At 40.5% G+C, this 27,294-nt stretch overlaps 1 protein-coding gene across 3 annotated transcripts in view; it reads right to left on the bottom strand.

Annotated features, from left to right (window-relative positions):
- The window catches only part of tlk1a (tousled-like kinase 1a), a 133,352-nt gene that overhangs the window by 58,523 nt on the left and 47,535 nt on the right, over positions 1–27,294 (bottom strand). For all 3 annotated transcript variants that reach the window (XM_048598771.1, XM_048598769.1, XM_048598770.1), the window contains 4 exons: positions 16,941–17,016; positions 5,060–5,103; positions 4,633–4,725; positions 2,010–2,105 (listed from right to left, as the gene is read on the bottom strand). In XM_048598771.1, coding sequence (XP_048454728.1) covers positions 2,010–2,105; positions 4,633–4,725; positions 5,060–5,103; positions 16,941–17,016 — 309 coding nt within the window. The remainder of the gene's footprint in view (positions 1–2,009; positions 2,106–4,632; positions 4,726–5,059; positions 5,104–16,940; positions 17,017–27,294) is intronic.

The raw sequence follows: 27,294 nt of genomic DNA on the forward strand, positions 1-27,294 counted from the left end.
GCTTTTCCAGCAACTTCTGCTTTCATTCGACCATTACATCCAGGAAGGGAAGTCTGTTGTTGTTCTCCTCTTCCCTGGTGAATTTTATGCCAGTGAGGATGTTGTTTATGAGTAGATGGGTTTCTTCCAGTTTAGTGTATTTGATAATGACAAAGGTGTCATCCACATAGTGGATCTTAGTTTTGGTTGGATGGTGGGAAGTGCTGTCTGTTCCAGTCTTTGCATTACAGCTTCCGCTTTTAATCCTGATGTCGCTGATCCCATGGGTATTCTGTTGATTTGTCCGTATAGCTTGCCGTTGAAGGTGAAGTGGGTCATGAGGCAAGATCCAATAGTTACTGTCTTTGCTGATGGTTTTGGTGTTGTCGGGTGTCTGTATCCCCGGTCTGTCTAGTAGCAAGGCTAGTGTTTCTTTAGCTAAGGGGACATTTATGGAGGCAAATAGTGCAGTCACGTCGAAGGAGACCATGATCTCGTTCTCATCTGTTCAGATGTCCTTGATGATGTTGAGAAATTCTTGGGCAGGGTGGATGGAGTGGTTTGAACGCTGGACCTCCACATACAGACTAGCAAAAGAACTACAAAGGAGAATGAAACACCTAGTAGGCGGTTCAAACCACTCACAACCCACTTCACCTTCAACGGCAAGATATAGGGACAAATCAACAGAACATCCACAGGATCAAAGATATCAGGATTAATAGCGGAAACCATAATGCAAAGGCTGAAACAGACAGCACTTCCCACCATCCAAAACTATGGATCTGCTTTGTGGATGACAAATTATCAAATGTACTAAACTGGAAGAAACACATCTACTCGTAAACAACATCCTCACCAGCATAAAATTCACCAGGGAAGAGGAGAACAACAAGAGACTTCTCTTCCTGGACGTAATAGCTGAACAAATGGCTAACGATGAGCTCCAAACCAGCATACACTGGATGGCCACCCATACGGATCAGGTACTCACCGACAATAGCAATCATCCCAATACCCACAAATGGAGCCGCATCAAAACGTCGATCAAGCAAGCCTCAAAACTCTGCAGCATCCAAGAGCTACGCAAAGCTGAGGAAGAATACCTATACAGCATCTTTAGAAATAACAGTTATCCGAAAAGCGCCGTCCATCGAAACCTACACAACAGACCACAAGAGGAAGGTACATGTCCAGAGACACTAGTCACCCTTCCATACATTAAGGACATATTTAAAATGACCACCAGATTACTCTGCCCCGAGGAATCATGGTAGCCCACAAACCAACAGCTACAGTATGACAATTACTGATGAAAATAAAGGATCCAACAACCACAACTAACAGAACCAACACTGTTTACAAGATACCATGCAATGACCTCCAAAAACATTACATAGGGCAGACCGGAAGGATTCATGAATGCCAACTAGCTACCAAGAAACAGAAACAAAGTTGTTGGAAAACCTCAACAGGTATGGCAGCAAGGAAAAAAACAGAGTTAACGTTTCGGGTCCGGTGACCCTTCCTCAGGTAGCTACCAAGAAACATGAACAACTATGACTCATTTCAATACACATGGACAAAGAGGGACACAAATTCGACTGGGTCAACGTAGCCATTCTACGACAAGCCAAGCAAAGACACACACGAGAATTCCTGGAGGCCTGGCACTCAAACCAGAACTCCATTAACAAACGTTTAGAGCTGGACCCCATATACCAACCACTAAGAAACAAATTCCGAAGTGATGCCACCTACCCCAACAAACCAAGATACACAAACAGCTAGCAGGACAGAACACTGATGCTTCACTGGAGGCGCACTGATGATGTTACCTAACATGGTGACGCAATGTTTGCGAACAAACTTACCAGCTAGGCAAGCAAATCAACAAGTCCATCAAAATTTGTGTTGTTAAAATTTGAAATAGGTGACAAAAGTAGCCTCCACCTCACCTCTCCAATAAGAAGCTAAGTGTGCTTCCTCGTGCACCTCATTTCAGACGATACAACCCAATCAATATTTACCTGAGTAGTCTTGCAGGAGACAGAAATTAGTTTTGGCTGTAAAACAGAAAGGTCCGCAAAAGCTAGTGCAGTAGGGGATGGACTGTTCTGCCGAACCTGAAAGACAGATCACATTTACAGCAAAATGTTGGTGGTATACAATTAATTGTGAACTGCCAGGTAAATGTCTCACATTCTCAAAGTGAAGTACATGTGGAAAAATCAGTAACATAGTCCTGAAAGTTAAATGAAGCTTAAAAAAAAGTAACTTGGCTACCTGGTTAAACATAGATATTTTAAAAAACATGACATCTGCCAAGGAGTTTTTGAATGTACCAAAATAGGTCAAATTATAGGTCTTAAGTTGGGAAATCTACATCAATTTACATTTAAATTATCCACTACGTTCAGGGAAGGATTAATTCTTTAATTCTGATATTTCAAGTTGAAAGTTTATATTTTAAAAGGGTCGCTAGTGTTTCATCACTGAATTAAATAAGTTTCCCAAAGAACACTAAAACATCTCAAAAGGGCAGCTGTGGTGAGGGAGATAGCATCAGACTTTTTTCTTTTAAGCACCATCCATCAGTTAGCACTTAGAAGCCTATACCTTGATCTGCAAATTCCTCCCATGGTCTCACCTCCCTTTTTTCCCTGGTTTTCTCCAACCTTGCATCTCCACTTGTGACCCAGTCCCCTAACTCGGCCTTTCTTCAAACTGTTCCCCCTTCAGCTACTTTAGTTCTGGTGTCTGGAACTCCCTGTCTAAACCTCTCCAACTTTCTATTCTAACTTTAAAAGGCCTCACACCTCTGGTCAAACCTTCATGCAGCTCTGAATTCCTCAAAGCTTCAGCATCCATTCCTCCCTTCCTCCATTAAGTGCTATGGGGCTTTCCTGAATGTAAATGTGTTACATAAATGTATTACATAAATGTAATCCAAAGCCTTCAGTTGAATTAATGTGTACGGAACACAAAACACTTCCAGTGCTCAAAGGAAGTGCAGCCATTATGCACAGGGTCAAATGAAACTCAGTTTGGTGGTCATCTTGAGAATTTGTCTCAAGCAACTAGGAAAACAACGGACTCTGAAAAGTAATTCTTGTTGCGTGTCATAATTTAATGACATGCTGTACACAGATGAAGAAGCATTTCCTGTTGACAATTTAATTGGTTAAACATTTGATTTTAACTCAAATGAAGGTTTTTAAAAGAATGCGCATGTTTTAACACCTCTGCTGTTTGCGATATATGCAAATGACTTAGATGAAAACGTAGATGGTTGGGTTACTAAGTTTGCACACAATGCAAAGATCGGCGGAGTTGTGGATACTATAGAAGGTTGTCAAAGAGTACAGCAACATACAGATCAGTTGCAGTAGGGGCTCAGTTCGGGCAATCGTGAGGTGCTGCATTTTGGGAGATCAAATGTTAAGGAAAAGTATACAGTTAATGGCAAGTCTCTGAACAGCATTGAAGAACAGAAGGATCTTGGTATTTAAGTCCATAGCTCCCTGCAAGTAGCCACACAGTAGATAGGGTGGTAAAGATATGTTTGGCATGCTTGCCTTAATTGGTTAGAGAATTGAGTACAAGAGACAGGATATCATGTTGCAACTTTATAAGGCCTTGGTTAGGCCACATTTAGGGTATTGCTTTCAGTTATGATTGCTACATTACATGAAGGATGTGCAGGCTTTGGAGAGGGTGCAGAAGAGGTTTAACAGGATGCTGAGATAACAAGGTGTAGAGCTGGATGAACACAGCAGGCCAAGCAGCATCAGAGGAGCAGGAAGGCTGATGTTTCAGGCCTAGACCCTTCTTCAGAATGCTGCCTGGATTAGAGTGTATGAGCAAGAAAGGAGAGGCTAGAAAAACGCAGATTGTTTTCTTTTGAGCAGTGCAGGCCAAGGGGAGACTTGACAGAAATTTATAAAATTATGAGATACATAGATAGGGTTGACAGTCAGAATCTTTTTGCCCCCAGAGTTGAAATTTATAATACTAGGGGGCATGCATTTAAGGTTAGAGGGGGCAAATTCAGAGGAGACATGAGGGACAATTAATTTTACACAGAGAGTGGTAGGACTCTGAAATGTACTGCCAATGGTGGAGAGGCAGGTACAATGTGGTCATTTAAGGGACTTTTAGGTAAGCACATGAATATGCAAGGAATGGGGGGGATATGAACCTATGGCAGGCAGAAAGGTTTAGTTTCATTTGGCATAATGTTTGGCACAACAAAGGGCCCGTTCCTGTGCTGTACAGTTCTATGTTCTAATCTTTTCTTCACATTTAAACAATTCGTTAAACTTTATTCAAGCTCAAAACCGTCCCATTTGTGACTTTTTCCAACAAATTATTCCTCCATATGTTTCTTTTAACAAAGAAAATTAGGTACCTGTTCCTTGCCTCTGATGCTCTCAAGTAAAGAAACATGCAGAAATTACATATTTACCTGCTTCAGTGTTCTTCCCCACTTTTTGAAAGGAAATAATCTTCAGGAAAACTAGCTAATACTTAAAATTCAGCAAGAATCAAAGCACTACTTTTTGTTTTGCTAAAAGCAAACCTACATTCACACATATCACTACCACGTCAAGACTTGCCAACAGCTTTAGTATGAGAAAGTTGCAAACTTACAGATGAAGTAGCAGAATGAGAAAAGGAGTTCTGAGGAGATCGAATTGAAGGTGGTACACCTCTTACTGGACTGGTACCGTTACCACCTGTGTACTAGAAAAGTCAAAGAAAACTCACAGTTGAATTCCAGTATTCTTTAAACATTCAGAAAACTAAAAGATTTCTATTAAAAACAGAACCTTCAACAAATTAATCTAGCTTTAAAATAAAACAAGGTTGTTATAATTAACAAGCCCCTGATCAAGCACAAGTAATTTACCTTCATCAACATTGGAAAACAGCAATAATAAAAATGGTACAGCAACAAATCAAACTTATTGCAATTGCTCCAGATAGACAAGTGTATACCAAGAGGTTTTGGAATTTGGAATTCTCCCTGGTTTTAATAAGGAAATTAAAGGTTTAAAATAATCTATAAAGTGCTTACATCAAAATAGTCACTAATTTTGTGTCCTCTTCCACCCGCTTTACCTGAACGAGAAAAGATAGAAAAATTATCTGACGTGGAATTGTATATACAGATAGCACAAACAAATACTAATTTCAAATTTTTTTTGAACGAACTGCATACCAACAATTATTCAACCCTTTACAAATTACTGAACCTTACAAGAATGTATCCTTTATTCACAAGAAGCACATTAAGCTGGATTTGGTCAACATTACCGTATACGCACATGCAACTGAAAAAATGGGTATTTAATACTGCTTGAATTTCTGCCATTTGGCCAAGTGTGCAAGAAGCACCAAGCATCTAGTTATGTTTTTGTGTCATTTTACTTTCCCCTTTGCTCATCTAACTTAATGTTCTCCTCAGTTAAAAGGTGTTGGACTCCTGCCAGGGTACTATTGACATCTCCAATGTCTTAAGAGTGAGTATTGTGAAGATGGTAGAGAAAGAAAAATTGAATAATCATTTAGGAACAGGAATTCTGCATGACAAATGTAAGAGTACACTTGAGGGAAATCAGGATGACAAAAAGGGGACATGAGGTAGCTTTGGCAGATAAGTTAAAGGAGAATCCAAAGAGATTCTACAAATATATTTTTGGCAAAAGAGTAACTAGCAAGACAATAGCACCCCTTAGAGATCAACAAAACCACCTATGAGTTGAACCACGAGATGGGCGAGATCCTAAACGAATATTTCTCATCAGTATTTACTGCGGAGAAAGACATAGAACCTAGGAAACTTGGTGAAGTAAATAGTGCTGTCTTCAAAAGAGGTGGTGCTGGACATCTTAAAATGCATAAAAAGGTAGATAAATCCCCGGAACCTGATCAAATGTATCCCAGGACATTGTGGGAAGCTAGGGAAGAAATTGCAGGGCCCCTAATGGGGATATTTGTATCATCGACAGCCACAGGTGAGGTGACGGAAGGCTGGAGGGTGGTGCAAGGAAAAGCCAGTGAACTACAGACTGGTGAGCCTAATGTCAGTGGTGGGCAAGTTGTTGGAGAGGATTCTGAAAGACAGGATCTACATGCTTTGGGAAAGGCAAGGTCTGATTACGATAATCAGCATGGCTTTGTATATGGGAAATCGTATCTCACAAATTTGAGTTATTTTTTTGAAGAGTTGAACAAGAAGATAGAGGAGGGCGGAGCGGTAGATGTTGTCTGCATTGATTTTAGCAACACCTTCAACAGGGTACCCCATGGTAGACTGGTTAGTAAGGTTAGATCACATGGGACCCAGGGACAGCTACCCAATTGGATACAAATTTGGCTTGGTGGTAAGAGACAGAGGTGGCGGTACAGGGCTGTTTTTCAGACTGGAGGTCTGTGACCAGCAGTCTGCCACAAGGGTCGGTGCTGGGACCACTCTTGTTCATCATTTATATAAACAATTCAGATGAGAATATAGCAGGCATGGCTAGTAAGGTTGCAGGTGACACCAAAACTGGTGGTATAGTGGACAGTAAAGGAGGTTATCTAAGAGTACAACGGGATCTTGATCAACTGGGCTACTGTGCTGTGGAATGGCAGATGGAATTTAATGCAGTTAAATGCAAGGTGTTGCATTTTGGTAAGACAAACTGGGGCAGGACTTGCAAAGTTAATGGAAGGTCCCAAGGGAGTGTTGTCAAACAGAGAGACCTGAGGTGCAGGTACACCATTCCTTGAAAGTAGCGTCACAAGTAGACAGGGTGGTGAAGGCGGTGTTTGGCGTGCTTGCCTTTCTCAGTCAGAGCACTGAGTACAGGAGTTGGGACATCATACTATCGCTGTACAAGACATTGGTCAGGCCACATTTGGAGTACTGCGTGCATTTCTGGTGGCCCTGCTATAGGAAGGATGTTATTAAACTGGAAAAGCTGCAAAAAAAGGACTTACCACGATATTACTGAGACTGGAGGGCTTGAGTTATAAGGGGTGGCTGGATAGGCTGGGACATTTTTCTCTGGAATACAGGAGGCTGAGGGGAGACTTTACAGAGATTTATAAAATCACCAGGGGCATAGATAAGGTAAATAGTCTAGATCTTTTCCCCACAGTATGGGAGTCCAAAACTAGAGGACATAATTTTAAGGTGAGAGGGTAAAGATTTTAAAAGGGACCTGAGGGGCAACTTTTTCACACAGAGGGTGGTGCATATATGGAACGAGCTGCCAAAGGAAGTGGTACAAGCAGTTACAATTACAACATTTAAAAGACATTTGGACAGGTACATGGATAAGAAAGGTTTGGAGGAATATAGGCCAAAGATAGGTAAATGAGACTAGTTCAATTTAGGAAACCTGGTCAGTATGGAAAATATGGGCCACAGAATGACTTCTCTCAAAATTCAGCATTGCTCAGGTCAACGGTCATTTTAATAATCATTTTATCAAAAATGTATTTACAACGAAACATCAGCATAATTTCCTTCTGATTTAGGAGGCTGGTTATGTTTGAAATTATGGAAATGCAATTGTGTACTAGTCGTCCAAGACACGCTCTTGTGTACCAAAGTGTTGGGTAACTATATACCTTACAATGTCAAGAACAATATTTTTTCTCAACCAGTTTAAAGTTGATTTGATCATTGAACGTAGCTGCGTAATCATCACTTAGTCAGTAAATTCAGCAATGTGAAACATTTGAGTTTTAGATTCAGTTCAACAGTCCACTAAATATTCTGCAGTTCTTAACACGTGGAAAAAGAAACTAAAATCACTGAGAATGTATTAAAATTCCTGCCATTTAGAAAGATAATGTTAGAATGTGCATCTGTGATTGCTCAAGACCAATGACATGGGATGAACAACTATGCAGACATAAACATAATATCCTGGAAACACTCAGCTGACCTGGAATGGTCTGGAGAGAGAAAGACAGTTAACATTTCAGGTCATGCTAGAGTAAAGTTTTCAAATTGTGGCCTGTATTTTTCTTTCCATGGAAGCTGCCAGATCAATGCCTGGCTGATTGACTGCAAACATCACAGGAACAGGCTGCTCAATTTGATGGGCCAGCTGCTTTTTGAGATATTTCACTTTTCGAAAGTAACTTGAGGTAGACCTCATGCTCTTCAGGTATGAAAATGGCAGTCTTTCAGCAATATGCAAGTTTACAAATTGGTCAAAAATTGAATCAAAAATTTGAACAATAGTTTAAGGAAGAAGTTTCACACAGCGTCGATGCAATCATGCTCTGCTTACTAAACAATTAAGTAACATATCAGATGAATTTCAATGTCATGCATGGCCAGGCCCCAGCTACGTAGGTCAAACGTCACAGTAAATTATTGATCAAATATCATGTTCCTGTAGTTGTTAATATTAGTACACAATCAACCAGCCTACTCTTAAAATGCAAAGCATAGTGTCTACTGTTTGATGTGATTCTGCAATTAAGCAGCACTTGTTGAACAATTCTGAATACATTAATAGCTACACCAATAACTCATTTAAGATAATTAGGAGAGCTCACAACATGGCTCATTTACATTTGCTAGAAACACTAATCATCCACAAGACCCAACCTGTCATTTGAAAACAAATAGAATACATGAGACCTTACACCTTTTAGCGAATTGTCCAGCAACTTGGGGAACCTAGTGATCCCCTTGCTTTCTCCATGGTAACACCTCAGCCAAATATGACTCATCAACCTTTTCTTCCTCTAGTACAAATGGTTTTGATTGCTTGAAAATTGGCATTCTTGCATTTATCCTGATAAGTGCAAGGCAAAAGGTTCAGGAACAAATCTCTTTTCAGCAATATTTAAGTTCAGAACTGCCAAATGACTAATAGTAACCATCTTATATTTTTGGCATCTACTTCATGTCTCCCTTACATGGTACTATTTCTCTACATCCAGCCTTTCAAAATGGACCATGATCTTAAAGACATCTATCAGATTACCACTCCATTAAGTGGCCAAGTTTATTCAATCTTTGAAGACATGTTGTAATCCCTTCTGGCAATGTCCATGCAGATCATCTTTTGCACCTTCTCCGATGTCTCTGTATCCATGTAATAGGGAAAGCACAATGATAGATATCACTCTAAGTGGATGCAATACAAACTTAACACGACCTCCCTGCTTTTCAAGTTACCCCTCCAGAAATAAATCTCAATGCTTTGTTTGCTTTTGTTTATGGCTTGTGTCAGTACTTCTAGCAATTAATTATCTGTGCTGAGTTCTTTTGCTCTGCTTCCCATGGACAGTCATTTTCCAAGGAAAGGACAGGTTCTTGTTTTCATACCATTGGACTCTTAAACCCATCTACCTATATGGGAAACACTGTTATGGAATAATTTTCACTTGTCTAAACGTACTGTTTCATAACTCCATAAGTTCAATATCATTCAGTACAAAGGATGCTGCTTGATTCATTAGCCATTCAAAATCTGAGAGCATTCACTGGTTTCATCAGCAGCACACTGCAGTTGCCACGTGTACTATGTAAAAGTAGAAGTTTATCAAGGTTTCTCTGCTAATATTTCTCAAAACCTGCAATCTCTACCACCTTGCAAGACAAAGGAAACACCACTACCTGAAAGTTTCCCAACAATCTAGATACTGACTTGATTGGAAAATACATCACTTTTCCTTCACTGTCAATAGGACAAAATTCTGGAACTCCCTATCTAAACAGCACATCGACTGCGGTAGTTCAAGGAGGCAGCTCATTATCATCATTGATACCAATTAGGAATGGGTAAAAGTACTACAATCACAATTATTCCGACACAAGTGGAGGTCATCTGATGAAATGTGCCTGCACCAGCTCTTCAAATGAGCATCTCCACCTAGTGCAAATCTCCTGCTTTCTTCCTATACCCTTGCACATTATTTCTATCCAAATAATCATGAATTGCCCTCCTGAATGCTTCAATTGAACCTGCCTCCAACACACTTTCAGGCAGTGCATTCTATATGCTAACTGCACACTATGTGAAAAAAAGTTCAATATTCACATCACCCTTGCTTTATTTGCATATCACTTCAGATCTATGCCCTCTCTTTCTTGTTCCTTGAATGAGCAGGACAGCTTCTCATACCCACTCTAGCCAGCTGATGATTTTGAAAACGTCTATTAAATCTCCTCCTATCTTTCCTCTCTCTAAGAAGCACAACCCCAACATTTTCCCAATCATCTTCATAACTGAAGTTTCTCATTCCTAAAACCGTGCTTGAAATCACTTCTACACTCTCTCCAATGCATTAACATCTTTCCTCTAATGTGGTGCTCAAAACTGTACATAATATTCCAGATGAGGTCTAACATGTGTCTAAAAAAGATAAGAATCCAAGATGGCAGCAGAGTAGGACTCCTCAGCCACAGCTTGTCTGCTCCATCCATTTTTCTTTTTCCCTTCTTTCATCTTACCCAACTCCCATCCATGAGTCTCGAGTAATGTCATCGTGGACTCCTAGCCTCAGCACAAACTCCCAGCCTCAAGACGAAGCAAGTGCAGACTTCCAGCAATCCTGGACTTGAAAGCCTCTCAGTGGAGCCCGGCATTGTCTGAAAGAGGGGTCTGGCATGGCCGGGAGGCCAGGTGCTAATGTGCTCTGAGTTGGAAGAACTGTTATTCTGAACTTTTTATTTCTTTATTTTTTTAATTTTTCCCTAAAAATGGTACTTACGTATCTGTGCCCAGGTACCTTTGTACCTAAGATGGCGCTGTAAGTGGCAACTTGTAAACTTTTCACTGTATTCATGTGATAATAAAACTAATTTTAATACATCCACATCCTAATGAATGTATTAAAAAAAAACAAATTTTCCATTTTGAAATTTGCTCTGACTACGCTTCTTTACTACTTGGTTTCTGTATCCATTTCCTATTACATTTTTAAGTACCATCATCAGTTATGTCACCAATGTTAAGCTAATTGGTCTACAGTTCCCTGAAATTGTTCCATCTCCCTTTTCAAATAAAGGAATTTTGTGAATTATATGCAATTCCTCTGGTACTATTTGCTCTTCAAGTGTATTTTTAATCATACACATATGCAATAGTTCCTCTCCTGCTGTTTTCTAATCTTCTAATATGCATTGATGCAATCTTCCTCCTTCCAGGTGAAACGTCATTAAGAGAGATAAAACTACTGTTGCATTTATTAATGGCTTGTTAAATTCGGAAAAAAGCAATGATTCAGTATTTTGGCCATTTTGCTATAATCTGCAAATTACCTTGCACATTCTTTAGTGACGCTTCTCTTCTTTGAATTCTTTTGTATTATTTGTCTACAGAATTTTTTTTTATTCCATGCTAATTTAAAATTTATAATTCCACTTTGTTTTCCTTTTACTTTCTCTTAACCACTTTGCGTTCTTCTTGTCATCTCTTTTAATGTTTTAGCACTTTTTCTTTTGTTTCAATTTTACCCATCTCATCCATGTTTAAATATATCTTTCCTGATTGCCTTCCAAAATTGTTCTTACTGCTTTGTTACTTTTCTTAGTTCTGGTCTCATCCCCGTACAATTTGATTTTTTAAAATGTATTACTTGGTCTTGGTATTATTTCCATCTTTTGCATGGAATATTTTAAACTTCATGTTGTGAAGACACTGTGTGTAGGCCACAGTTAAATTCCATTAAATTGGTATTCCTTTCTCGATTTTTAAACCACTAACCTTTAATGAATGGAGTTTCTCCAAATGTACTTAAAATGTTTTGTTGCATATCAGTCCGAATGTAAATTTTCATGCATCCATTGAATGAGCAGCTTACTACTTCTGTTGTTGTACACAAACAGGAGAAATTCTGCAATGACAATACTGTGCTGCTGTGAGTACCTGAAAGATCTTTCAGAAATCAAGAATTCTTAAGAGTGCGCCAATATTGGTATGGGGTTCCTAATACAGTAAGGTTTGAAAAATTATTGGTCTATGCAAACAATCATCCATTTATGTCCAAATTCATCAGGAAAGTCACAATCACACTTTATACAGATCTGTCCACTGTTTATGTCAAACATATATTCGACTACTCAAACTACAGCTACTTGATTTTATTCAGCACTGCAATCTAAGATCCTTCAGATGGCTAGTGCACAGAACAGCATCATTTCTAAACATATATAGGCGCTGTTCAATGCTTCAAATACGTGCTCTTAAAACTTTACTATACTTGTAGGATACCTTATACGCACACATTTCATGGTAATTTTATAACAAATTATAGACGAACAGAGATATCAAGAACTGCGGATGCTGGCGTCAGAGATAACAAGGTGTGGAGCTGGAGGAGCACAGCAGGCCAGGCAGCAGAGGAGCAGGAAAGTTGACGTTTCAGGTCGGGACCCTTCTTCAGAAATGGGGAGGGGGAAGGGAGCTCAGAAATAAATACAGAGTTGGGTAGGGCTGGACATGGTAGGTGGGATGGTGATAGGGGAGTCAAGGTAGGCAGTGGTGGGGATTGGTCAATGAGGTAAGAGGGGTGGATAGGTGGCAGAGAAGATGGACAGGTTGTGTCAGGTCAAGGAGGCGGGGATGAGAGGGAGGGTTGGACATGGGTTGAGGCCGGGGGTGGGGAGATTTTAAAGCTGGTGAATTCCATGTTTAGGCCATCGCGCTCGAGGAGGAATGAGGTGTTGCTCCTCCAGTTTCCAGGTGGTGTCATTGTGACACTGGAGGAGGCCCAGGATGGACGTGTCACCCAGGGAGTGGGAGGGGGAGTTAAAATGGTTGGCGACCAGAAGGTGTTGTTGTTTGTCGCGTACAGAGCGCAGATGCTCTACAAAACGGTCTCCGAGTCTCCGTTTGGTCTCACCGATGTACAGGAGGCCACAACGGGAGCAGCGGATGCAGTAGACCGAGTTGATGGATGTGCAGGTGAACCCCTGTCAGATGTGGAATGTTTGTTTTCAGCCTTGGATGGAGGTGAGAGGGGAGGTGTAGGGACAGGTGTAGCACTTCCTATGGTTACAGGGAAAGGTGCTGGGAGTGGTGGGGTTAGTGGGGAGCGTTGAGCGGACAAGGGAGTCGCAGAGAGAGCGGTCCCTACGGAAGGCAGATGGGGTGGGGGGGCAAATATCTCTTTGTTTGTGGGGTCAGAAGTGGCGGAGAATGATACATTGGATATGGAGGTTGGTAGGATGGCATGTGAAGACAAGGGGGATTCTGTCTTTATTTTTGTTGGGGGAAAACGATAGGAGGGCAGAGGTGCGGGAAATGCAAGAGATGTGTTTGAGGGCATTTTCAATCACCGGAGGGGGTAAGTTACGGTTCTTGAAATAGGAGGACATCTGGGATGTGCGTGAGTGGAACGCCCCATCTTGGGAGCGGATGCGGCAGCGGAATTGGGAGTAGGGGATCCCATTCTTGCAGGAAGATGGGTGAAAGAAAGCGTAGTCCAGGTAGCTGTGGGAGTCGGTGAGCTTGAAATAGATGTTGGTTTCGAGGCGGTTACCAGAGGGGTCCAGGAAGGAGAAGACGCTCCACTCCCGCACATCCCATATGTCCTCCTATATCAAGGACCGTAACTTCCCCCTCCAGTGATTGAAAATGCCCTCAAACACATTTCTTGCGTTTCCCGCACCTCTGCCCTCACACATTGCCTCTCCCCAACAAAAAGCCAGAATCCTCCTTGTCCTCATACCATCCCACCAACCTCCATATCCAATGTTACATTCTCCGCCACTTCTGCCACCTACAATCCAACGCCACGACCAAAGATATATTTCCCTCCCCACCTCTATCTGCCTTTCGTAAGGACCACTCTCTCCGTGACTCCCTCGTCCGCTCCACACACCCAACTAACCCCACCACCCCCGGCAACTGCAGGAAGTGCTACACCTGCCCCTACACCTCCATTCAAGGCTCAAAATAAACATTCCACATCAGACAGGGGTTCACCTGCACGTCCATCAACTTGGTCTACTGCATCTGCTGCTGCCGACATGGCTTCCTCTACATCGGCGAAACCAAGTGGAGACTCAGAGACCGTTTTGTAGACCACCTGCGCTCTGTACGCAACAAACGACAACACCTTCTGGTCGCAAACCATTTTAACTCCCCTTCCAACTCCTCTAGTGTCACAATGACACCACCTGGAAACTGGAGGAGCAACATCTCATATTCCGCCTTGGGAGCCTACAGCCTGATGGCCTACACATGGAATTCATCAGCTTTAAAATCTCCCCACCCCTGGCCTCAACCCATGTCCAACACTTTCTCTCATCCTTGCCTCCTTGACCTGACACAACCGGTTCACCTTCTCTCTCACCTATCCACCATCCCACCTCACTGACCAATCCCCACCACTCTATACCTGCATTCACCTATCATTATCCCTAGCCCCACCCCTCCTCTCACTATTTATTTCTGAGCTCCCTTCCCCCTCCCCCTTTTTTAAGAAGGGGTCCCAACCCGAAACGTCAACTTTCCTGTTCCTCTGACGCTGCCTGGCCTGCTGTGTTCCTCCAGCTCCACACTTTGTTATAGATGAACAGCACGCTGATCACACATCAAAATATTAAAATCCAGCCAAGTCTGCAAGATTCTAGTGCATAGGTTAAAAGGGACCAGGTAAAGATAGATATCCAATTAAATCTAAATCCCATGTCATCCAAAAACTTTTAGATACTGAGAAACACTACAGTCAATCCAATAAAATTGTGGATTACACAAACTGCTGAAATAGAGATGGATATGCTTTGAAATATATGTTAGAATAGGAGACCTTTTGACTGATCTTCTGAGCATAATTAAAGGTAAAGATTTATCTTAATAAAAACCAAAAGAACTGCAGATGGTGTAAATCAATCAAAAACAGGAGTTGCTGGAAAAGCTCAACAGGTCTGGCAGCATTTGTGAAGAGAAATGAGTTAGTTAATGTGGCGGGTCCAGTGATCCTTCCTCAGAACTGAGATTTATCTTGTCAACTCATGCAACTTGAACAGCAGCATATTTGAATGAGAGCCAGTGCTTTGATGTTTGATTTTAATTTTCTATTTCTAAATTGGTTCATTCTATGCAGCATGTATAATGGGATATAAATACTCTATTTCAAAGTTTATAAATGAAGAAAAATATCTTTCATGTCATTAGCACCTATTTTTAATGAAAAATACATGTGAAATTTAGAGTTAGAGTTACTTCTCAGCTGGTCAAGCTGGTCAACAGCAATACAGGATTTTAAAAATGGAAAACGTACAGCCAAACAGCAGTAGTTAATGTTGTCACATCAGGAAGTGAAGTATGGATAACAGTAACAGTGGTAAATATTCAACTGATCAAGGGATGTTTTTGTTCATACATCTCCGCTGAAAGCCTAAAAACATTGGAAAGCATGAGGATTATTATTTTTTGCTGGTTATGTCAAACCTTCCCATGTAAACTTAAATGAATGATCAAGGTGCCCTTGTGAGGATAAATCAGTTTAGCCAACATTCCCCAATAGATCATAACTTTCAACAAGAATGGTCGTGTTTAAGTAATTTCCTATAATGGAGAATTGAACACCTGTCAAAATATTTCATTCCGCAACTTCAGAGAGGCAACCATTGCAAACCAGAGAAATGACTGATATCCTCCATTGCTTCATTTTTGTTCATAACTGTTCAAGTACCCAACAGGATCTGTAGTGCACAATCATTACTTGAAGGCTTCAACATAATGGAAAGCTGTATGATTCTACGCGGATGCCTACTTGCCCTGCCTTAGAAACAAAACTGTTAATAAATAAATACCTTGAAGAAATTAGTACTAAGCACTCTTATGCAGTGATTATGTCAAATACCTGTGATACAAGTGCAATTAGTATGGCCATTATTTATAACTTGATAGCACATTGCGCTACAGCGGAAGATGTGGAAGATTCTAGGGTTAGATAAAGTGCAAACAACTTCTGACCAGTAGGTATGACGACATTTCACCAATATCAGCAATGTGAAGATTAATTCCATTCCACTGATGTCACAAATACATGTAGCTGTACAGGTAGAAACAAAATCACTTCCTAATGGAGACAACCTTTCTCCTAACTTTCTAGATAGTCAAAACAAAAGGGGCTGGTTAGACAGTTGGTGTTTGGTCACAGAAGGAAACAGAATAAATGGTGAAAGTAATTTAAACATATAGGCCTTAAAAAAAGAGAAAATTACTTGTTTGTGCAGCAGCTTGGTCAGTACATTCAGCCATGGCTACAATCGCTTTGGACTGATCCATGATTAGACGACCAATCATCAACATTTGGGACGCCGAACAAGTTAAACCCAAGCTTTTAATTAATACATACATATGTCTACACTAGAGTTACACAAACGTTGTCGAGGGTCATAATTTCAGAAAATGTATGATATTAAACATTAATTTCAGGTAACTGAAAATTGAAAGGAATGTGGAACATGAGGTGTGGAGTTAAGGAGCAAACTGCAAGTTTTTTGTCTGATACAAAAATTAATACATTCAGTATTCTATGCTTCACTGTCTTTGGACATTTGTTTATTACATCAAAATCTTTCCTTCAGTACGGTTACAATGCCCCAAAATAATGAGCGAACTTTGTTAGGTTGATGAGCTGTCATAATAGCCTTCCAAACATAGCACAGCTTTTGATTAACACTTCAGTCAGTACATGTTACATCCATCTGGTTACCACCTCTTCAGATGGTGGTTCCCACTTTGTCTGTACGTCTGTATTTCCTCTTGAACATGAAAAGTAAAAAGTCCAAACTAGTCCTTCTGGGATGGAGGTTGGGAGGAATGCACCATTCAGATTTCAATTTACTTTTCAGGTAGCAGTGACTATTGAAATTTGTTTCAAAGGTATGCCCGGATATTTTAAGAGAAAAAAAAACTGAACTCACTGCATGGAGTATCCCTGGCTTTCAACCTCAGGGATTTTTCCCCAACATCTCTTACCTTGGCTATTATCACTCTGGTTATCTGCTTTGCGTTTTCTTCCTCTCGCAGAGTCAGGTTGTTTCTTTTCTGGAGTCTAAAAGAAGATAAAGGTATCACATTTGAACTACCATAATCTTGACATCTTAAATGTAAAAGAAAATTAAATTTTTCACTTCTAGGAACTTAACTCTTTTATTGTAATAAATTTTACAATTAAATTTCAAAACATTATATCTTGGAGTATTGGAGGTACAATTATTTTGAAAATTTACAATATTCTCACTGCCTAGCGAGTTGAAAGAATCGTGAGATATAATACTAAATTAAACATCAGGAAGGCTTGATCCCTGGACTTTGTTGATCCTAACCAGCAGCACAGTACATTTGGGTTTAGCACATCTGGCAGAGAATGAATAATAGTGAGCAGCCAGGATTCCTACCCCTGACCAAAATCCAATGATCTTTGCTAAAACAAAAACTGAGCACATTATTGGTTGTGTAGCAAAGACACTAACCTAAAATATATTTTTACTTAAAATATCTTCTTCTCTAGCTTAGAAAATTATGAAAGTACATAGCCAGGGTTTGGGACTGACGGGTAGGATCAGAAGTGGATTCCAGAATTATAGACAAGGAGCGGCAACAGGAGTGAAGAGACCTGGGCTACACATGCACAAATTACTGAACCCAACAGGGTATATTGAGAAAGTGGTTTTTAAAAAAAAAAAGGTATATAGGATCCTGAATTTTATAAATAATTATAGGTAGGGTACAAAAGCGAGGAGGTTAAGTTGACACAGTAGCTCAGCTTCATCTAGAGTATTCAGGTCATTTGTACTTGTGGAAGGCTCATGAATAAGGGGATAGTAATTTAATGCAATTGGCATGCAACAGTGACCCAAGGAAAACTTTCTTATGCAGAAAGTGGTCAAAGTCTGGAATGCACTGCCTGAGTGTAACAGTGGAGGTAGCTCCAACTGCAACTTTTAAAGGAGAACTGGATAAATACATGAAATGTAAACAAAGAAACGAGCTACAGAAAGACTGTGGGCAGAACGGGAACAGCACTTTTGCTGCTGCACCAGGTCAGCATGGAGACAAACAGATTATGGCACAAACAGAAATACGAGACAAGAGCTATTACAAAGATGTGGTCACAGGGTGACAAAGACTGGGAACTCAATGTTCAAAGATATTTAATATTCCAGAAAAATAGGCAAAAAAGGTGGGGTAACGCTGTTAATAAGGGAGTAAATCAGTGTGGTGCTGAGGACTGTTATGGGTGCAATAGATCGCGATGTGTAATTGGTTTGGATGGACGGAAGGAATAGAATGGGGCAGGGGGAGCCGTCATGGCTGGGAGTCACCTACAGGTCCCAGAAGAGGTGCTTCACTAGGACAAAGGATAAATCAGGAAATAATACAGGATTGCAAGAAGAACAATTATCAGAAGTGATTTCAATTTGCATTTTGACAGGACAAGTCAGATGGACAAAGGTAACAGAAGACAAATTTGTAGAGTGCATAAGGAATTGTTTCTTAGAGCAGAACATTGCATAACCCATCTGGGAACAGGCTATTTCAGATCTAATCATGAACCACCTCCTTATAGCCCTCAACTCCTCAATATTTCAAAAACATATCCACCTCCTCTTGAAGTGATCTAGCCTCCACATCTCTCAGGGCAGAGAATTCCAGACATTCACTACCCTCTGGGTAGTTTTATAAGTGTCTCCTTATTCGGTAACTACGTTCCCTCGTTTGAGATTCCCTTACTTATAGAAACATCAACTCAACATTCTTCTGAACTTGAACGAATAAAGGCCAAAAAGTTTAACAGAGGAATTTTCCAAGTTAAGTACAGTGAATATGGGTGCTTCAAGAGTGATGATGGCTTGTAACCATGACATTTTATATCTATTAGCAGTTCTTGATTTTGGACGCTCAAGAATCACTTGTCAAACACTACGTTCTTCATGCTATCACAATTCTCAGCACCCTGACACATTTAAAGAAAGCATTCCACTTTTGGGACTGCAACAAAGACCATAGTCATTTACGTTTGCATTCTCAGCAACTCATGGTCTGGGAAGGAGAAAGTCCATTTGTTTGGCAACAAATTTCTTCAGACTTGGAGCTCTTGCATTGTAACAGCCTTCTATCTCACAAGATGACGGTTTGTGCTATGCTGGCAAGTTTTTTAAGCATCACTTTGCATAGCCCCAGTAACCTACTCTGTCATGACAGTCTCTTGCATTTGCTGCAGAGGAACTAGATGGACTGAGAAAGCCCTCTTTCTGGCTCCCAGTTAGCAGAATACTCTTTTGATAAGATGTTTAAAAAGCTATTGCCTGTTGCATGCAGCCTCCCTCTGTTTCAACCTCTTCCAGCTGTTCTCTCTCCCTTGTAGCTGCTACTTTAATGTCTTTTTGTGCCTTTTCTCTCTCCAAAATGTTTCAAGAGGGGTGGAAGGGAAGATGGTTCCAACATGGGTGGGAGAAGGAGGTACCACCTTGTTAAGACAAATGGAAAGAACACATTTAACACCTCAGTCATGCTTTCATGCATAAATCCTTTGTCTGGTCTTTACTTGGCCCTATTCTTTCTTTCATCATTCCTTTACTGTTTCCAATCCTACAAGGAATTTGTGGTTCCCGTTTATGTTAGCTGTTAAACTCTTCATACTCTTCAGATTCTCTCAATTGCTTTCTCATTTCACCTTGAAACTTCTGTATTAAGCCTATTCATAAATGACCACCTATGTGACTTTGATAAAGTAATCTTTCCCTCCTCATTTTTCTCAACCCGTCTGCAGCCTTTGACATGGCTGACCTTCTTCAACAACACACCATGCTGAAAAGCTGCACAGAAATAATTTCACATAGTTCCATTTATATCTGTTTAAATCGAAGCCCAAGGATCAATTTGCAATGACTTCTATTCTTTAATGCTGGTGTTCCTTAATGATCTCTCTTGGGTCCTCGCATCCTTTTCATCTACGTGCTGCCTCTTGGCAACATGATCTGAAGACCGAGTTAGTTGTCGTATCTACACTGTCAATACTCAGCTTTTTCAATACAATCTCTCTTTTTTTCTCCACTACTGTTGCTAAATTATCAAACTGTTAATCCAACAGGAGTTCCACATGAGTAGAAGTTTCAAGTCGATTACAGGGATAATTTTAGGACCAATATTTTAGGTCCCAATTCCAAACTCAAGTTTCCTTGCATTGAATCAAATCCTCTCCTGGAACAGTCCAACATCAAGGTGGACTGTTATTAACCTTGGTGTCACATTTCATACCTAGATGAATGTCATTCAGTCCCAAAAGGGTAGCACAAATGTAGAAGAAACAAGTTAACACAAGAAAACACGTTAGAATAAAGTAAAAGAATGAATTAAGTTGAGACGATTCCTTGTGTGGAGATTTATTTAGATTTATTATTTCCAGAGCCAAAAAAAATGGCTCAAGTTGAGTAAAGGATACCGATTTGAATGATATTTGGTACATTAGTTCACTGAGAACATGTCTGTAAGAATGTTTGCGCTAAGAAATATTTATCTAAATTCAATTGGTTATCTATTACATGTTGTTTGAAATCAATTATCTTTCGGAACTAAAAGCTCTGCAGCAACAGACCTATCAACATTCTTATTACTCTCCTGATTCTTCTGTTCACTGCATGGCACTATTTATTTCTGAAAAGCCTAACTATGCAGCAGATATTAGCCATTTTATAAATCTTCAAGGGTTCTTGTGATAGTGTCCCTACCTTTGAGCCAGGAAGCTTGGGTTCAAGTCACTCTTGCTCCAGAGGTGTGAGCATCTCTGAACAGGTTGATTAAAAATAAACTGAGACAGGGTGTGGCGTATTTAAGATCTATTTCACAACTTGAACTCACAATCTAACTGTGTACTGTAGAACAGTACTGGATGACAGTGGAATCATCAGTAGTGCTGTTTTCTAAAGAAATATCAGCACTCTCAGGTAACAGGACAAAAGATACCATAATAAGATTCAAAGGCAAGTAGGGAAGCTTTTCCCCAAATGCCCAGGTTAACATTTATCATTGCTAACACCAGTAATTCATCCTAGATTCCCCAAAACTCGAATACTGATGAAGGGATTCAAATTCTTAAATTGACTGTATGATGGCACTGTGGCTTTAAGAGGTGTATTTTATATTTTTTTTTGGAGCGAGATTTTAAAGGCAGGTTTTAAAAAGCAGTCTACCAGAGCCAATACAGTATACAACTTGAGGCACCTTTTTTTTAAAGAAAGTTGGAACAATGGAAGCAGCCTGAATGGGTGTGGTCAAGCTCCCACAATACCAGGATTTTTAGTTTCAGCTTTCAGCCGTTGCTATTGGGCTCTTGAAGAGGTGGAAGCTTTTTTATTGGTTACGCTCTCGGTTACAGCCAAAAGCTGGGATTTCTCTTCCTACTACTGAAGTTGCATCTGAGACCATCTATTTTCTGAATTTGCTTTGTGCCGAGGGTGTGTTTACAGGAAGTTACTATATTGGAATAGTTAATTAGTAATTGTTACTGTATCTATTATTCTGTTAAGTTTTTCAACATAGTTAAGTTATTCCAATTCCTTCTTTCTTTTGTTGTATTTTAACTATAGGGGATGAATAAAGTGAATTTTGCATTAAATCTGGTAATTTGACCAATCAAATTGCCTCTGGAACACACTGTCTTACATTTATCTTCAAAATAAGAAAAAGTTAGAGTGTATCTTCTCAATATTTTGAGGGGGTCTGATCTGGTCCATAACAACTGACAGACACACTGGGATATTCTGAGGCTATGAAAGGCACTCACTGCCTTTCGACTAGAGTTTTTTGATTTGGCCCATGGTTAGGGATAGGAGGAAATGACTGGGTAGGTATGCAGGTTGAGAAGGCAGAAATAGAGGATCCTGAGCCCTTGAAATTGCCTGACAGGTTCAAGGATTTTGCAATTTGCATGAATGATAGCGTGGCTTGCAGAGTAACCTGACTATGGCACCATATACGGGAAGCCACTTAATTGTGGTGATTTAATAGAAATGGAGTGGTACCATGGAACAGTATAGTTAAGGGTATAGACACAGTTCACTGAAGCACAGAGCATGAAGGTTGTATTACTTGCCCAGTACTAAGATTCAGGAATCTGTTTTGGGCTAGACAGCAGCTTAGGAGGTGCGGGATGATTCAGTTGCCATATTCACATGGGTACCAACAATATGGAAAGGACTAAGAAAAAGATCCTGCTTTGGTATTTTGAGCAGCAAGGAGTTGCATTAAAAACAGAATCACAAAGGTAATATAATTTAATCAATCAAGTGGTAATGCAGTAAATAAGGTAAATAATAATAGAAATTTGAATGAGCAGCTCAAAGATTGACACAGAAGAAATGGATTTTGATTCATAGATCATTGGCATCAATATTGGGGAAAGTGGAAGCTGAATAATTGGGGGAATCAACACCTGAACCATCCTGGGACCAGTGTTCTGGCAAGACAAATAACAGGGATGGCAGAGAAGGCTTTAAACTAAATGTGAGGAGAAATGCACTAAGAAAGAGGCAGAGTAAATATAATAGAGTATGATAGCAACATGGATAATAATAACCAGATTGTGGCAGATAACAAGAGATTTTCTAACCTTAAGAGTGCACCAACAGAAAAAGCTTGAACTTGCAAGCGTGATTAAAAGACAGAATTAAATGTTACCTAAATGTGTGCAGCATTCGAAACAAATAGACTAAATCGATAGCACAAAGAGAAATAAATATGCATGACCTGATAGCTTTTTTGGAAGAGTGGTTGCAAGGTGATCAAGACTGGTACCTAAATATTCAAGGCTATTTAACATTTCAGAAGGGCAGGACCTGGGAAAAGAATGTGGTGTGTTATGTTAATTAAGAATGACATTAGTATAAAGAAATGACCACCGTTCAGAAGATCAATTTGCAAAATTAGTTTGTGTGGATATAAGAAATATTAAATGAACCAAAGTCCACTTGTCACTAGTAGTTTAAGACGCCCACCCCATCAGAGGAACTAATAACAGAAAACAAGGTCACGACAGTGGATTCGAACAAGCATTTTGTCTCTTCTACTAAGACGAATACAAAATACATTCCAAGAACAACAGTAGAAAATCAAAGGACAACAGTTGGACGTAGAGACTTTAAACATTTACTACTATCAGAAAAAGTACCGTAAAGCTAATGGCCCTTCATGCTGATATGTCTCCTGAACTTGATAGTCTGCAACCTAGGATCCTAAAAGAAGCAGCTATAGAGATAGTTTGGAAAGGTCCAAATGTATTGGGTAAACCACAAGTACAATACAGCTTTTCAGGAAATGAGGGAGAGAGAAAGCAGGAAACCATATTCCATTTAGCCTGACACCTGCCTTGAAAAAAATACTGGAATTCATTATTAAGGAAGTAATAGGATACTAATAACATATGCAAGCAGAGTCAACATGGTTTTATAGGAAATGGTATAGGAAATGTATTAGAGTCCTTTGAGAACGTAACAAGCCAAGTTGATAAAGAGGAACCAGTAAATATCATGTATTTAGGTTTCCAAGTGTCATTCAATAAGGTGCCATATAAAAGCTGTCAAATATGGTAAGATCTCCTGTTATGGCAGCAATATTTTAGTAGGGAGTGAAAACTGACTTACAGGAAACAGATTACAGGGGTAAATGGGTCATTATCAGTTGGCAAACGGGAACTAGCGGATGCGACAGGGACAATGCTGGGGCCAATATGCTTGCAATCTATATTAATGACTCAGATGCAGAGAATAAATGTGCTGTAGCCAAATTTGGTGACAATATAAAAGTTAAGTAGGAAAGCAAGTTCTTATGCAAATACAGTGGCTCTGTAAAGGAATACAGGTAGGTTAGGTGAGTGGACAAAGAACTGGCAGATAGAATAAAACGTGGGAAAATGCAACGTTGTCCACTTTTGAAGAACAGACAAGCAAAATATTGTTTAAATGGAGAGAAACTGCAGATGCTGAAGTTTCTTCTGCTGTCCTTGTACACTAATCAAAAATTCAGCATGCAAGTACAGCAAGTAATTAAGATGATAAATTTTAAAAAAAAATGAAAGTACTGCAGATGCTGTAAACCAGAGACCAAACAGAAATTGCTGGAAAAGCTCTGGCAGCATCTGTGGAGAGAAATAAGAGGTAACATTTCAGGTCAAGTGACCCTTCCCCAGAAGACAAAACGCTGGCCTTCATTGCAACATTAGAAAATAAGACCATAAAAAGGTCCAGGTAAGGAAAGCTATAAGCCCATTCTCACTCATCCACCAGGAACACGTTTATTATCAGTGTCTACTGCTCTCTCTCATTTATCACAAAGTTCCTTAAACCACTAACGACCAACTTTTTAATGATCGTGTGTTGAATCACCTTCAGCAATCCATCCTCTAATAAAAGAGAAATTCTGCTTCATTTACATATATATTTCTAATTGACAGGGTTCTCCTGTTTAAGTTCTGACCCTGGGATCTGGAAAGGGCTGTTCCTAGTCCTGTTGCCTTACTATCTTAAACAGATTAAAATTACTTAGAATGTACAACACACAAACAGGTGATTCTGAAAGGCTGGCTTATGTCATTGACCATCTTGCTGCAATTGTTTAGGGGATAGAGTTCACCTGGAGTACTTTGTAATGTTTTGGTCGCTTAAGGAAAATATATACTTGCATTGGAGGCAGTTCAGGTCAGGATTGCTGAGTGATTCCTAGGATGAAGACGTTGTCTTACCAAGGAAGGGTGACCTGTAGACACTCAAGTTTAGAAGAATGAGAGCTGACCTTGATCAAGCAAGATGCTTAGGGAGCTTGAGTTATTAAGAGAAAATTTCCCCTTATGAGAGAGACTAAAGCCAGGGCATATAGTTTCAGAATGAGAGATGCTTCTTATGCTAAATAGAAATGAGGAAGTTTTTTTCTAATATTGTTACTCATTGGAATTCTGTACTTCAGAGAACAGTGGAGGTTGGGTTACTGAACATACTCAAGACAGAGTTCAACAGATGTTTGATGTTCAAGGGATCAAGGGTTATAGTTAAATGCATAAAATTGGAATTAAGCACCTATTTACTCTAAATTCCATTTACCTCCTCTCTCCTTACAGTCCGAGGCTCCAACATCTTCCAAGGTGAAGCAGCGGTTTACCTGCACTTCACTCAGTCTAGTTTTCTGTACTTGCTACTCACAGTAAATGATGACATATAGTCGATTTTACAGAGTTGTACAGTGCAGAAACACATCCTTTGTTTCAACTCATTCGTGCTGACCAGACATCCCAATCTAACCTAGCCTCATTGGCCAGCATTTGGCCCAGATTCCTCTAAAACCTTCCATTTTTTAAACTTATTTATCTTTTGTGGGATGTGGGCATCGCTGATTGGCCAGCATTTATTGTCCATCCCTAGCTGCCCTTGAGAAGGTGGTGGTGAGCTGCCTTCCTGAACCATTGTAATCCACCTGCAGTGGGTTGACCCACAATGCCATTAAGGAAGGGAATTCCAGGATTTTGACCCAGCGACGGTGAAGGAACAGCAAATTATTTCCAAGTCAGGATGGCGAGTGGCTTGGAGGGGAACTTCAAGGTGGTGGTGTTCCCATTTATCTGCTGCCCTTGTCCTTCCAGATGGAAGTGGTCGTGGGTTTGGAACGTTCTGTCTAAGGATCTTTGGTGAATTTCTGCAGTACATCTTGTAGACAGTACACACTACTACTACTGAGCATCGATGGTGGAGGATGTAGTACCAATCAAATGGGCTGCTTTGTCCTGGATGGTGTCAAACTTCTTGAGTGTTGTTGGGGCTGCACCCATCCAGGCAAGTGAGGAGTATTCCATCACACTCCTGTCTAGTGCCTTGTAGATAGTGGACAGGCTTCAGGGAGTCAGAAGGGGAGTTACTCGCCTCCGTATTCCGAGCCTCTGACCTGCTCATGAAGCGACTGTGTTTATGTGGTAAGTCCCGTTGAGTTTCTGATCAATGATAACCCCCAGGATGTTGATAGTGGGGGTTTTAGTGATGGCAACATCATTGAATGTCAAGGGACAGTGGTTAGATTGTCTCTTATTGGTGATGGTCATAGCTTGGCATTTGTGTGGTGCGAACGCTACTTGCTACATGTCTGCCCAAGCCTGGATATTGTCCAGATCTTGCTGCATTTGAACGTGGACCGCTTCAGTGTCTGAGCAGTGGCAAATGATGCTGAATGTTGTGCAACCATTGGCAAACGTCCCAACTTTTGACCTTACGATGGACGGATGGTCATTAATGAATCAGATGAAGACTGTTGGGCCTAGGACACTACCCTAAGGAACTCATGCAGAGATGTCCTGGAGCTGAGATGATTTACCTCCAACAACCACAACCATCTTCCTATGTATCAGGTATGACTCCAATCACTGGAGAGTTTGCCCCCTGATACCCATTGATTCCAGTTTTGCTAGGGCTCCTAGATGCCACACTCAGTTGAATGCAGCCTCGATGTCAAGAGCTGTCACTCTCACCTCTAGAATTCAGATCTTTTGTCCATGTTTGCACCAAGGATATAATGAGGTCAGGAGCAGAGTGGCCCTGGCTGAACCCAAACTGACAGTCACTGAGCAAGTTATTGCTGGAGCAGGGCCTGTTTGATAGCACTGTTGATGACACCTTCCATCACTTTACTGATGATCGAGTGTAGACTAATGGGGCCGTAATTGGCCAGATTGGATTCGTCCTTCTTTTATGACATACTTGGGCAAGTTTCCACATTGTCAGGTAGATGCCAATGTTGTAACTGTACTGGAACAGCTTGGCTAGGGGAGTAGCAGGTTCTGGAGCACAAGTCTTCAGTGCTATTGCTGGAATGTTGTCAGGGCCCATAGTCTTTGCAATATCTCCAACCATTTCTTGATATCACATGGAGTGGATTGAATTGGTTGAAGACTAGTTTCTGTAATGCTGGGAACCGCTGGAGGAGGCTGAGATGGATCATCCACTCGGCACTTCTGACTGAAGATTGCTGCGACTGCTTCAGCCTTATCTTTTGCACTGATGTGCTGGGCTCTTCCATCAATGAGGATGGGGATATTTGTGGAGCCGCCTCCTCCAGTGAGTTGTTTAATTATCCACCACCATTCACGACTGATTGTGGCAGGATTGCGATGCTTGGATCTGATCTGTTGGTTGTGGGATCGCTTAGCCCTGCCTATCAGTTGCTGTGCATGCTGTTTAGCATGCAAATAGTCCTGTTTGGTGGCTTCACCAGGTTGACACCATCTTCAGGTATGCCTGGTGCTGCTCCTGGCCCTGGCATGCCCTCCTGCACTCTTCATTGAACCAGGGTTGTT

Source organism: Rhincodon typus, chromosome 7 (assembly GCF_021869965.1).
Source record: "Rhincodon typus isolate 14 chromosome 7, sRhiTyp1.1, whole genome shotgun sequence".
Classification (NCBI taxonomy): Eukaryota; Metazoa; Chordata; class Chondrichthyes; order Orectolobiformes; family Rhincodontidae; genus Rhincodon; species Rhincodon typus.